The sequence below is a fragment of the Meles meles genome, chromosome 11 (genome assembly GCF_922984935.1).
Source record: "Meles meles chromosome 11, mMelMel3.1 paternal haplotype, whole genome shotgun sequence".
Lineage (NCBI taxonomy): Eukaryota > Metazoa > Chordata > Mammalia > Carnivora > Mustelidae > Meles > Meles meles.
The window spans coordinates 89,380,606-89,394,210 of record NC_060076.1 but is presented as its reverse complement, the minus strand read 5'-3'; the positions used below and the strand labels follow the sequence as shown (position 1 = coordinate 89,394,210).

Here is a 13,605-nt window from a genome sequence, read left to right as displayed (position 1 = left end):
GCAGATGATGTCACTCTCGCCCCCTGGGACCTCAGCACTTACAGACTGGCAAGGCCACTCCCCTGACTCTACATGAAAATACACAGCTCTCCAGGAACTAAGGAGAGGCAGGGATGACGTTCTCCTCAGAGTCCCCAAGAACACTGGTTGGAACAGGTCAGGGAGGAAGCAGCTCTTGAAGGATGAGAAGGCTTTGGGAGGAATGGGAAAGCCATCCACAACAAGAGAACAGGGCTTTGAGCAAGGCCCTAGGAAGGGAACAGGGCAGCTGGGCTGGGGACGGTGTAGAAGTCCCCTGGGGCTTCGGGACCCTCTGCCAAGAGCTGGTCTCTTGCTGCCTGGAGCCCTGGAGGGCTGGGAAGGCCCACCAAGATTTCTGCAGGCCTCAGGGCTGAAGACACAGAAACAAATCACGATTTCTGTCCAAATGAGGCCAAAAGCAAAAGCGCAGATTTAGGAGCAAACAGAGACGAAAGTCAGTGAAAGCCAAACATGTTTGGAGAGATGGAAAAAATAACAAAAGTATGGAAAGTTCAGCCCTCCTTCATCTTGCCAGCCGTCTTGAACAAAACAAAGTCAGGAAGAAGTGACCATAAGGCAAAGAAAGATCCACCTTCACAGGACCTCGGGGCTGGTCCCTGTCACAAAGAAGGGAAACAGGAGCCCTCTGTCAGGACGTTTTCTGTGCAGTCATTTACGAGTGAGCTCCTGAATGAATGGTCTCACGGCAGTGAAGTGGTTTCTCTGTCTCACATCCTTCCTTCTGGTCATTCCAAGAAGACCACCTGATTTAAATGCACCACTGTTTGCAAAGTCTGCCTTTTCACCATCAAACTGGCCAGAGGACAGAAAACCAAATAATAAGAATCCCCGAGGTAAAGCCCCCAGCTTTCGGCCCCCCTTTTACCTTTCTGGAAGATTTTCTGTCTGTTGATTCTTCATTCAAAAGCAGTATCGTGGGTGGTGTAAGTTCCAGATGCTAGTTTCTAGAACCTCAATAAGGTGCAAGCAGCCCCCGCCCAGAGAATCCATGTTCCCGGGCGCCCAGGTGACGCCTGAGAGTGTCCGGGGCCATGGCCAGGAGCTGGTGGGATTCCTCACCGTCCAGAAGCTTCCAATGTGACCGTTTCCCTCTCACACTGCCAGGCAGCTGTGCCCGGGGCAGATGGAGAAGCTGTGTAAAGTGTGGCCCTAATGGAAAAACTCGGTGGCACAGGGCTTCAGAGTTTTGCAATTTTTTTCCTGTAAGCTACATTGTTGGAATGGTTTGACATGCCAACCTTTCCCTCCGCCCCTACCGGCCTACGGACTGCCAGGTCTCCGCCCCGGGCAGCTGTAACAGCCGGCGTGTCACTGGGCTGACTCACCCCTTGCTCAGGGGTGGAGTCCTGGCTGGGGCACAGGGCGCAGAAAGCCGGCAGGTTCTACTACCTGCTTGGGCAGCTCTCAGGAAGACAGATGAGTTTTTGTCCTCCCAGCTGAAGCTGGAGGGGAACACGCCACATGGGCCACCTTGAAACAAACAAACAAACAAAAAAAAAAACAAAAAAAAAAAAACCCCACAAAAACAAAAAAAGCCACACACACAAAAACAACAAAAAACCAAAACCACATTTCCCTGGTGTGTCCCTGATTTGATTAGTGCAGCCTGTCGTCCGTCCGTTGGGAATGCTGGGGGAAAGGAAATAACTCAGCCACACGCGGTGAGTGTACAGACTTAGGTGGGGAGGACACTGGCAGCCGAGGAAGAAGGAACATTTATGGGTTTTTGTTAAAAGAAAGGAAGAGGAGATGCATGGACTACAGGGTGAAGACACCATGGGTCTGGGCTTAGGGCTCTTTAGAAATCTCCCATCTCCCTTTTGTAGTTGGAGTCTGGGGAGATACCTACTCCTCTTCTTCCAGGAGGCTCCAAAAGGGGCCTGTTGTGGCTGCTTGTACACAAACATTTAAAAAGCCTTTGCCTGGCAGACAATTGTTGCAAGAGAAAAGGGCACTGAGAATAGTGGGCAGGGGGGCACCTGGGTGGCTCAGTGGGTTAAAGCCTTTGCCTTCAGCTCAGGTCATGATCCCAGGATCCTGGGATCGGGCCCCCGCATCGGGCTCTCTGCTCAGCTCTCTCTCTGCCTGCCTCTCTGCCTACTTGTGATCTCTGTCTGTCAAATAAATAAAATCTTAAAAAAAAAAAAAAAAAAGAATTGTGGGCAGGAATGGGAAAATCTGACAGTGAAGGCTGAATCAATGCTTTCACAAAATTACTTGCAAAGCTGATGGGATTTATTGACTAATCCAAATGTTGTGAGACGAGATTCGGGAAATCATGTGGCTGTCTTCTTGGTTCTGCAGAACAGAGATCATGCCCAGAGTATGAAAGATCCCACAGACAGAAAACTTCCTCCCTTAAGTAAGATTGTGAGAAAGAACCTAAGATAAATTCAGCACCCGTCACTGAGCACACTGGTTCCATAAACCATCATTCCAAGCACCACCTCCTTTAAATAAAGGCTCACTGGGTGAACTGGGACCAACCTCCGGCCCAGGTGGGAGGAAAGTCACGGCCACATCAAATCTGGTCACACAGGAGACCGAGAGAGAGTCCACAGACTGAACGTTGGGGACGAGAACGCATCTCATTAATCCAACACAATCGGTCCATCGGCCCCATGTTCCTTCAGGTTCACAGTCCTGCTTTTCTACGTGTTGGTTAGAAAGGCCTCCTGAATACTACAGGATAATATTTAATCATGGTCCAAGTGCTGCTAAGATTGGAAATCTGGCCACGATTTTTAAAAAATTCTCAAAATAGTCACACACATATTTTTAAGTTGTGAGATCACTTGTCCATACAGAACTACCAGCTGAGATCACAACGAGATACAAATGGGCTGCATACTTAAAACACGTCTCATCCTCAGGATTCACGAGGAATTGCAGCCCAGAGCAGAACCAGGCTTAGCTTCTAAAACATGAGCATATTTTCCTAAAGCATATGGAAATGAGTGAATCAGTTCCAGCTCATTCCAAAAATATCCAGCAGAGAAGCCAAGAGAGGAAGAACAGAATCATCAAAAAAATATATTTTTTTAAAACTTAGAATCTCTACAAGGGTTTGAATGAATCCTAGGAAACCTGATTTCCTGGCTGAGTCTTCTACGAGGTTTTTATTAGAGACGTCTTCTCCATGCAATTTTTAGTTGGATACATTGCCAGAAAAAAGCAAGAACTTACGACCTCTGTGAATGGGAGAATTACGCTGATATTTTCTGTACCAGATCAAATCAAACAGCCTCTCAGAGAGAAGGACCCCAAAGCAGAAACTGTGAGCTGTCGTCATTCATGTCCCAAGCCCGCACAAACTTTTCTCAGAAACTGCACAAAAGGAGATGAACGGGAATTATCTGGGGCACCGGAAGAAGGCAAACCCTTGGAAAGGAAGCTAGGGAGCTATACTTCGGATGGGCTCAGCTGGCCCACCCAAGTCCTTCGAGAAAGAGGGGAAGTGCATAATCAGAAAAAAACGCCAGTACTCATGACAGGAAGTCTGCCTTAGGTAAGCAGCGCACAGGACATTCAAATCTTGTAGGAAGGGCTGTTCTAATCCCTGGCCTCACTCAGCAGCTTCAACAGCTCAAAGTATTAACATCGAAGCATATCTCCCTGCTGGGTTTTTATTTTGTGTTTTTTCTTTCCTGTTGGCACCCACACAGCATCTCCCCAAATGCAGGGCGTATCTTTGCCCAACGCCTGGGATGGGCAAGAGCCTGGTTTCTACCCTTCCTACACCCTAGTAGGCTGGGACTCGCTGCCAGATAAGGCATCTTTCCCCGGCTGAACTGCAGAGTTTAATCTCCCGTCTGAAATCTGAATGATGCTTAACCCATTAGGACTCACTCAGGGTCGGGAGCAGCAGAGCTTCCCTAGGGGGACTCCTGGTTAAAACGGAAGCCTCGAGAGCGTGGAAACGAAGCAAGCCCCGCAGAGGGAGGGACTCTGCAGAACGTCCCTGGGGGCTGGATGAGTTCTGGGGTTCTGATCTAACCAGACAGGCAAGTCCCTGAAATCCGGGATCTCCTATGTGTAGGTGATCTCTGCGCTATGAAACTCAAATGAAACTGATGCCTAAAAAAATAACTATCTTCTGAAATACCATCCCTATGAGAAAATATATTATTTTATGTGTAAACCTCAGTGGGAAATGAGCCTTTCATCAATGAAAAACTAAGTTTCATTTAACGTTGAAATGCACAATCTAATCGAAATCCAATTACGAAGAACACCAAGTAACAGGATGAAACTGATGTACTCAATACTGAGACGTCAGTTAATCGGCTCTATGAGGTAATTCGCAGTAAGAAGAAACTAACTGACCATCCTCACCTCTACCACGGAGGACATTGTACTCACAACTGCTCTCCTTTTCGGTTTTGTGGAGTTTCCTGAAATACACACTTGCCCCTTGATCTACTTCATTAGGAATTCACAGATAGCAACTCTTCTCATTTTTAATGTCGACAGAGTACGCTGAACAAGGGGAAATGGTCCTCTGCGTTCAATGTCCGGCTTAGCCAACTGGGCGGGCTGGGCAGCTTGGGTTTTTCTCATCTGAGAGTAGGGACAGGTGGAATCATAAAGACCCCCACCAGCCCTTTACCTCTGTTTTGATGTCAGGCAGCTGGGTCGCACCCTCATACACCACCAAACGCACCGCTTACAGGGGAGGGCAGAGCACAGACAGGAACACACATTTCATCCTTCGGCAGGTGCTTCCAGGACACCCTGGAGGGTCACAGCTGGTACCTGCGCATTCAAGCAGGCCCAGCATCTCATCCGCTCACCTTCTGCCTCTGGAGAAAGGCTGGTGGAGACCACAGCTCTAAGACTCCCCAGCAGAGACGCACACCACCGCTGCCAGACTGCGACTCTCCCTGCAGATGGTCTCAGAAACCCCGGGGCGGTTCCAGCCAGACCAGTCGGGGCAAACTGGTCTGGTGCTTGACAAACAGCATGCAATTCCTGCTGTTGGGTTCACAGCAGTGGGCTCAGGGTTCTGTTTGAGAAATGTGGCTGCCCGGGAAAAATATTTACACAACTGAGTGGGCTGTGCCCGGCGGCAGAGTTCTACCTGCTGGGCTGGGAGTCTGTGGGCTCCGGCTGACCCGGTCTTATCAGCGGCCTTTGTACCTCATTTAAGATCGGCATGGAGACAAAACCTGGAGCCAAAGGACTGACCAGAGTCAAAACGAGCCTTACTAAAATTTATCAGAGGAATTTAAAATGACAGCCAAGTTTTTAATGCAGCTTGAGAAGTACCCTAAGTAACTTAAGATATAGTTATCTAGGGGCGCCTGGGTGGCTCAGTGGGTTAAAGCCTCTGCCTTCAGCTCAGGTCATGATCCCAGGGTCCTGGGATCGAGTCCCACATTGGGCTCTCTGCTCAGCAGGGAGCCTGCTTCCTCCTCTCTCTCTCTGCCTGCCTCTCTGCCTACTTGTGATCTCTGTCAAATTAAAAAAAAAAAAAAAGATATAGTTATCTGGAAAAAAATGCGTGTGTGTGTGTGTGCATGCCTGCTTTGACAGAGAAATAGCAAAAGGGGGAAAAACTACAATCAACAACCAAAGACAAATATTAGCAAAAATAAGGTTGGTGATGGCAGGCCCAAATGGAACTTCCTAATACTCATCTATTTCTTTCATTTAACTGTGACACAGGACAGTAATACAATTCTTGCCTCAAAGTCACGCGTCTGACAGGGCCTGGCACGGCAGCCCATGAACGGGCCCTTTTCAGACCAGGACCCGAGGAGGGACCTCGCAGAACAAGGGGGGCAGTGATTTCCCCTGACATCTGACCAGTGTTTCATATCTGGGAGTGTTTCGAGGGCTCCTGTTTTATTTGTCCCTCGCAACCGTCCTGAGAAGGAGGCTGGGCAGGTACATTATCTTCATTGGACAAATAAGCTACTTGTTATTTAGCTTCTAAAGAGAGTCGAAGCTCTAATTAAAGTTTCGCAACATGAATTAGTGTTTACAGAGGTCAACAGGGCATCCAGGGTACAACGTGACTCAGAGACCAGAGAAAAAGCAGACGGTCCCCATCCCCGAAGCGCAAGGATACAGCCGTTTTCCTCGCCGACGACCCGCACGCCCGCCACCGCCGTGTCCTTCCTGAGCGAGCGCAAGAACAGGGAACAGTCACGAGCAACTTCTCACGGGTGTAGCTCAGCACGTTAATGACGACAGTCAGGTGCTCTTCGTAAGACCACCGTCAAGTGTTTGCAACCAGTGAAGGCAAAACTGGACCAGCCCACGGAAGTAGGATGGAGATGTTGTGGACAAGACGTGACAGACACAGACGCCTGGGTGGCTCAGGGGGTTAAGCCTCTGCCTTCCGCTCAGGTCATGATCCCAGGGTCCTGGGATCGAGCCCCGCATCGGGCTCTCTGCTCAGTGGGGAGCCTGCTTCCCCCTCTCTCTCTGCTCTGCCTACTTGTGATCTCTGTCAAATAAATAAATAAAATCTTAAAAAAAAAAAACCGGAGGTGACAGACACAAAGACGTGATTGATTCTGATGGGGTGGATGGGGAGCAGGGGGACAACGCTGGGAGGGAAGCCCAGGTGAGGATGCCAGGTGTAGCAAATTAGAAGCGAGGACATCCAGTGAAATTCAAATTTTGAATACACAGTGAATACTTTTTTCTTCTTTTTAAAGCATTAATCAGTCCTCTATTTTATCTGGAAGCTCTGCCCACAGGAACCCTCAGCGTCTACCAGAATGGAAGGTCTTTGGAGGTTGGGGTTTGGGCCTGTGTTTTCCCTGCTGAATCCGAGTGCCCAGAACAGTGCCTGGGACACTGGAGGCCCTGGATCCCGGTCGTGTACCCGTACAGTGTATTTCTTCGGCTAGATGCTATGCACACAGGTGCCTGTTGCATCATCTTTATGTTGGTCTGAAACCTAGGGCAACACATTTTACAAATTACAGCATGAACTGTTCTTTTTTTTCCCTCTTTTTATTGTTTTTGAGATTTTATTTATTTATTTGATGGAGGTGGGGGAGAGCATAAGCAGGTGGAGGGGCAGAGGGAGAGGGAGAAGCAGGGAGCCCGATGTGGGACCCGATGCCAGGACCCCGGGATCATGACCTGAGCTGAAGGCAGACGCCCAATGACTGAGCCATACAGGCGCCCTGAACTGCGCTTACTTGAAACTCGGTACCTTTTATTCCAGCTAACTGGAGGACTCAGTTGGGAAGTCCGAGGATAAAAGGACTCTGAATGGTCCCTTACTCAGTTTCAACTCTCAGCGGGAGCATGAATGTGGGATGTCAGTCATCAGACGTGTTGGCAGCCAAGGGCCTGGCCAACTGGTACTTTTCTCAGCTGACTTCTTTAATTCCTGCTTTGTTCCTAAGACCATGAGCAATGTTTCTGGTGCCAGTGCCCTGACTCCACCTTCATATGGGAATTTTCCTCCTGTTCTGTGGGAGCCCAAAGCACTGATTTTTTTTTAGGGAAAGGGCTGGGGGAGACTCCTTTTGGGCACAACACACATAGGGGAAGTATGGTTTAAAAAATATATTTATATTATACTTTATTTTCGGAAAATGAAAAAATATATACAATTTACTCCACATTTAAAATTTTACTGAACTACCCAAATTATTTATTTTTCTCACAGGAAGGATCAGTATCCAGCCCTCATTCGCTGCGTAAATCCCTTTTTATCCCATCTTAATTTACAACCTATAAACGTTCTTATGTTAGATTTTGAAACAGTATATTTATAACAAGCGTATACTTCTGCATTGAGTATGGCTTTTTTTTGGTAAACAGTGGCAGGTACTTCTTTTGTAATACAGAGCAGGAAAAGAAAAATCATAATTTTTATAAGCACATCTGGACTGTGTGAAGTATACGATTGAAAGACAACATGGAAAATAAGCAGAACATGTATTTCCAGGTTGTGGTATTAGCAGGAATTCCTGCTTTGTTTTTCAGAAAATATTAAACTTTTATATTTTAAAATTTTCTAAAACGAGCATCATATATATGTTTACCTAAGCGTGTGTGTGTGTGTGTGTGTGTGCACGCGTGCGCATGTGTGTTGTAACTAAAGTAATTGTGTAGGGCTGAGCCTCTAATCAGATTGCTTATAGAGGTCCTGGTGACTAGAGTAATCACTACTGTCCCTTGCCGGGTCCTGACACCTGTCTGCAGGAACCATTCATCCCCGGACACCCCAGAAGTCACTAATGAGAGCTTCCCTTTGCTTCCAAACTCAGTGCCCAGACCTGTTAGGCAGGGGGAAAGGTGATAGCTGGGTCATCAGACTTTAGGACCAAAGGGACAAGGGACACTCTAGGACGAGTCAAGCTGAAAAGGAATGGAGGGGAAACGAGGCAGGTATCTAAATCCATGGAGATAAGAATAGGCCAGAGATGCCAGAGGGTCAAGCTCTGGAGGGACCCCTCCCCCCTCCGAATGTGTGAATGCAGGTGAGGACAGGAGTGGGATGAGAGAGCAGAGCATCACTGGGAACTGAAAATCACCCACGACACTCGGGAAATTTCACAAGGCTTCAGTTTTCTCCCTTATCGACTATTTTACCAGAGAAACAAGGAACATGCCTGACTTCTCTGACTTAGGTGAGTGCCTGAGTCTCTGTGCTCACAGAGGGATGGATGCGGGGCGGTGGTGATAACAGGATTCTGGGGAGGATTAAGCATGATGATGTAGGCAAAACTCCTGGGCCACCCTGGTACACGGTAAGTGCTCATGACAGGTTAGCTTTTGTCATTCATATCGTCTTAGTGGCAGCAGTAAGGGCAAGCAAAAGAAAGAAAAGAGAAAGACTAGTTGTTCCAGAATTAACCACCGAGTCTGGACAGGTTTGGTCTGGGGCAAGTGACAGCTTTCTTGCCAGAGGGCACGCTTGCCCCTGGGACAGAAAGCCACATGTGGGCCGGGCATGCCTACTCCAGAGGGTTCCTCCTGCTCCTGCCCTTACCAGAGCTCTCCAGCTTACAGGGTGATTCTAAGTCCATTTCTGGTCCTCACATGGGTCCTAACCATGCAGGCAGAGGTATTTACTGATGGTTTACACATGGACAAATAGTCCTGCCCCATATTTCATGGTTAGGGCTGGAGATGGAACTCAACTTCGGGTTCCTGATTCCAACTCCACATTCCTTCCATTAGCCAGAGCTCAGGGCAGCAGAGAGGACTGGGTTAGAACAGCACACAAACGCTCCCCACACAGCCCCTGCTCTCGAACCTTCTGCTCTCTGGCAGATCATTCGAGAGTGGCATGAACACCTGGCACACCGTTTGGGGCAGGTGGTTGTCTCCTGTCTTACACCATCTCTTGGGAGGCTTCTCTGCATTTGTTCTCTAAATTTCTCCCAAATCTTACACAAGCAATACTGGACCACACACCATCTACCTACGTCTCTAGGTAGATGCAGAACTGAGAATGCACGTCTTCACGAGACGGCTTGTTGCATGTTCCTCTCTGGGAAGGAACAGCATGACCTTCTCTGGCCCCTTTCTCTTTGCGTAGCAACGTGAAAATAGGCCCTGCTGGGGACTGGATCCCAGGAACCGGCTCGAAGCACCAGACTCACTTCTTCTCTCGTTGCTCAATCCCTCATCAAGAAGTTTGAGGAGAGTGCACATTACCCTCGGATCAGCATTCAGGATTTTACATTTATCTTTCAGTACTTCAATACAACTGACTTGGGGAATAGTTTACCTAACTGACTTCTGTACAGAAAGACTCTAAAGATAATAGAAAACTCTTCAAGAGATTTAAAAAAAAAAAAAAAAGGCAAAAAACCCAGCCTCATTGGATAGAAAATTCTTTGAAAGCCTAGTTATCTAGGCAACTTGCTACGATCTACCCATTATTAAAAAAGAAGTAAGAAATCAGCTTGAGCCAAGGCACACACGTCCACACACACACACTCCAGAACATGGTTACCTGAGGCACAGCCGTTAACCTTTGTGGTGTGAGCCATGCTGGCTGGGATCCAGGGACAGGTCCGGAAAGGAGTGAGGAGTCATGCAAATCTTATGCACCAAGTTCCCCAATGCGTTCACCCTGAAACAAGAAACAGAGTCCCATCAAAATGGGTCATTTAAAAATATGTACGACACTAAATCTTACACGTGTGTTTGCCAAGATGGCTGCTAATGGACGGTGCAGATCCGGCAACGGAGAGGCAGCCCCTGGGTGGTGGGGACGGCTGCCCAGCCCCACTGTCCAGGGCCGAGAGGGTGACACCCATGCAGAGGCACCTGGAGACGGGCAGCGAGAGCAGGTCTCCAGACAGTACTCTTCCAGGAGATAAAACTGGTTTTCTAGAAATGTGACTTTTTTTAGGAAGGTGGCCTTCCACTGCCAGTGGGCTAGTACTGGGTGTGGCTCCATAGCCTGCCACAAGCCATTTTTGGTTCTTAGCCTCTTTTCCAAAGGTTGGCTCAACACTTTCATTCACTCAGTTGCCCTCACAGAGTAGTTGCTGTTGCTGTTATACTGAGTGTTCACATTTTTAAAGGATTCATTCATGGGAACCCTTCTGAAGTATCTCAAAGTCTTTCACCTACTTGGTCTTCTAAGACATAAATGTGATCTGGTCAGCTCCTCTCTTCAAAAGTCTCCCATAGCTCCCACTGTCCTGTCAGATAACCTCCACGTGACATAGCTTGACACACAGTTTGGAAACATCAGGCTTCACGCTGGGCACCCTATTTGTTACTTGATGTGAATCCTCTATTTAAAAGTCAACGGGGGGCGCCTGGGTGGCTCAGTGGGTTAAGCCTCTGCCTTCGGCTCAGGTCATGATCCCAGGATCCTGGGATCGAGCCCCGCATCCGGTTCTCTGCTCCACGGGAAGCCTGCTTCCCCCTCTCTCTCTGCCTGCCTCTCTGCCTACTTGTGATCTCTCTCTCTCTGTCAAATAAATGAATAAAGTCTTTAAAAAAAAAATAAAAGTCAACGGAGGGGCACCTGCTCACTTGGTTAAGCATCCGACTCTCGACTTTTCAGCTCAGGTCATGACCTCAGGGACATGGAATGGAGCCCCATGTGGGGCTCCATGCTGGGTGTGGAGCCTGCTTAAAACACTCTCTCCCTCTGCCCCTCCCCTGCTCCCTCTCTAGAAAAATAAAACATAAGAAATAAAAAAATAAATGAAAGTTAACTGAGATTACTATCATAAGACATATTACAATCACAAAATTGAAAATAAAAAAGAAACAAAAACAGGAAAGGGACACGACTCCAACCTTGCTTTTTCGAAATGCCTTCTGAAAAATGCCGGCAAAGAAAGCAAACAGTGGTACAGATGGAAGTATTCCATTTCCACTGTGCCCGATCATAACTCTAGACCCCGGAAATCTGAAGAAATTGATCTAATGAATTCCAAGTTGAGAATTCAAGCATGAGTTCAGAAATCCACAATGACCTCCCAACAACAGGAGAATGCCAACATAACACCACACCTGTATATACTGGGCTTTCATGTAGCCACTGATATCATTTAAGAGCTTTTTCTTTTTTTTCTTTCCTTAGGCATATACAAAAAAATTAATTATAAGAAATTGTCTCATGTAATTACAGAGGCTCAGAAGTCCCCTATCTACCACCTGGAGGTCCAGGAATGTTAGTGGTGTATTTCTAGTTCAAACGTGAAGGTCTGAGACCCAGAGGACCCTATGTCATAAGTTCCAGTTTGAGTCCAAAAGGTCAAGAACCAGGAGCACTCAAGAAGCAGCAGCAGGAAATGAAGGTCTCCACTCAGAGACAGCAAATTCCTCACCCTTTTGTTCTGTTCGGGCTCTCAATGAATTGGGTAATGTGCACCTGCCTTGGTGATGGCAATCTTCCTTACTTAGCGCGTCAATTCAAATGCTCATCTTTTCTGGAAACATCCTCACAGATGCACCCAGAAATAATGTTTCACCAGCTACGTGGGTATCCCTTCGCTCAGTCAAGTTAACACATAAAACTTTCCATCACGGAGCTAAAGAAGAACTTTAGAGACAATCCAATCAGTGATCAGATTAGGAAATAAAATCCTAAAAAGTTTATATTTTAAACAAAATATATCACAAGTTCGTGTGTCTGCCACATGCATTTGTGGTACCCATACACACAAACAGGTAGTGAATGATTTCTTAGGGAAAAAAAGGAAAAAGGCATGCCTTTCTCATTTTTAATAGCAGAAAGAGAAAGCACACCCACCTTTAAGAGTTTGTAATAATGTAGTAAAATACTCAAAGGACAGTGATAAATATTGCACTCTTTCATAAACCTAATTTTGTTAAAAATACGGATGTACATATTTACACATCTATTTAAAACCGTCAGAAGTAAGTACACCAAAATGTTCCTTACGGTTGCCCCTATGTGATGCCATTTGGGGTGAGTTTAGCTCCTTTATTACTTTGGTAATAATAACTGTTTTCTTTAAAAAAAAGAAAAGAAAAGAAAAGAAAGAGAGACTTCCTGTGTCTGGTTTTATTTGCTTTAAAATGCACTGGAGGAAGAAAACAGAATTTTCCAGACGCTATGCAGAAGGAACGGATCAGGCCCTAGTCATGGAGACTGTTGAGAAAGAGAAATAAAGGAGGAGAGAGGAAATGGCTGATCTCTGTGATCAAACACATGAGCGTCTCCACTCGCTGCCTGATTGAGCCTGCACTACAGTTCAGAGCTAAGTGCACGGTTCCCTTGCTTGGCTTCTCCAGCTCTGGTGACCACCACTCAGCCCACACGCAGAGACCTGCTTCTCAGCCTCCCACGTGAGGCCTCCGGGCTCCCTGCTGGTCCTCATTTTTGGTCTGGCCGCACACCAGGAGGACGGGATGGCTCTCATCTGTCTGCCTGTGTGGCAACCGCCTGACCTGCTGCTGCAAACAGTCCCCGGTTCAGGTTCACGGCATTGAGCTTGGAAAGCAGTAGCCTCTGTGTGGGCACAGCAGGCTCTCTCAGACAGCAGGCTGTAGGGATCGAGTAACTGTTACCTCTGAGAAGGGAAATGACAACATGTGTCTGGCAAATGCAGCTTTGTTCAAAAAAATTATATATATATATATAATTCATAATATGTATTATAGTTTATATATAATTTTATATAATGTATATTATATGTATATGTGTATATATATATATGTAGTGGGAGGGCAGAAGGCGGAAGAGAGGGAGCAGGAAGATAAGGGCGCAGAGGAGGAAAACCCAGCTTCTGGAGTTCTCCAACTAATTATACTTCTAAAAGTCAACAAAAATAAAACCTAAGCAACACCCCAATCCCTGGTCCCTTTCTACACCCATGTGCTTGCGCTCTTGCTTCGTAACGGCCTGTAAATACCACCGCTTAAACTCTTGAGGGCAAACAGAAGGCAAGAAGAAACAGGCTGCGTGTATTATGCGCGCGTGAGGTACGTGTCAAGGTATTTGGATGGGGATATGCCCAGAATGTTCTGAGATGTTGAAGCCCAGAAGCTTCCTCAACTTTGGTCCAAGGTCGTCTCCTGTCCGTGAACCTCCTTTCCCCTGGCAGAAGATGTCTACATCAGATCCAAACTGGTCCCTCCCACCCTCCC

The 13,605-nt window shown here is 47.1% G+C and overlaps 1 protein-coding gene across 4 annotated transcripts in view; it reads right to left on the bottom strand.

Moving 5' to 3' along the window:
- The window catches only part of KANK1 (KN motif and ankyrin repeat domains 1), a 198,668-nt gene that overhangs the window by 48,830 nt on the left and 136,233 nt on the right, over positions 1-13,605 (bottom strand). For 3 of the 4 annotated variants that reach the window (XM_046022154.1, XM_046022156.1, XM_046022155.1), the window contains exon 3: positions 9,980-10,099. In XM_046022154.1, coding sequence (XP_045878110.1) covers positions 9,980-10,016 — 37 coding nt within the window. In that variant the 5' untranslated portion in view covers positions 10,017-10,099. Of the gene's footprint in view, positions 1-4,835; positions 5,025-9,979; positions 10,100-13,605 lie in introns of those variants that run through there. The other variant, XM_046022158.1, reaches the window with a different exon arrangement.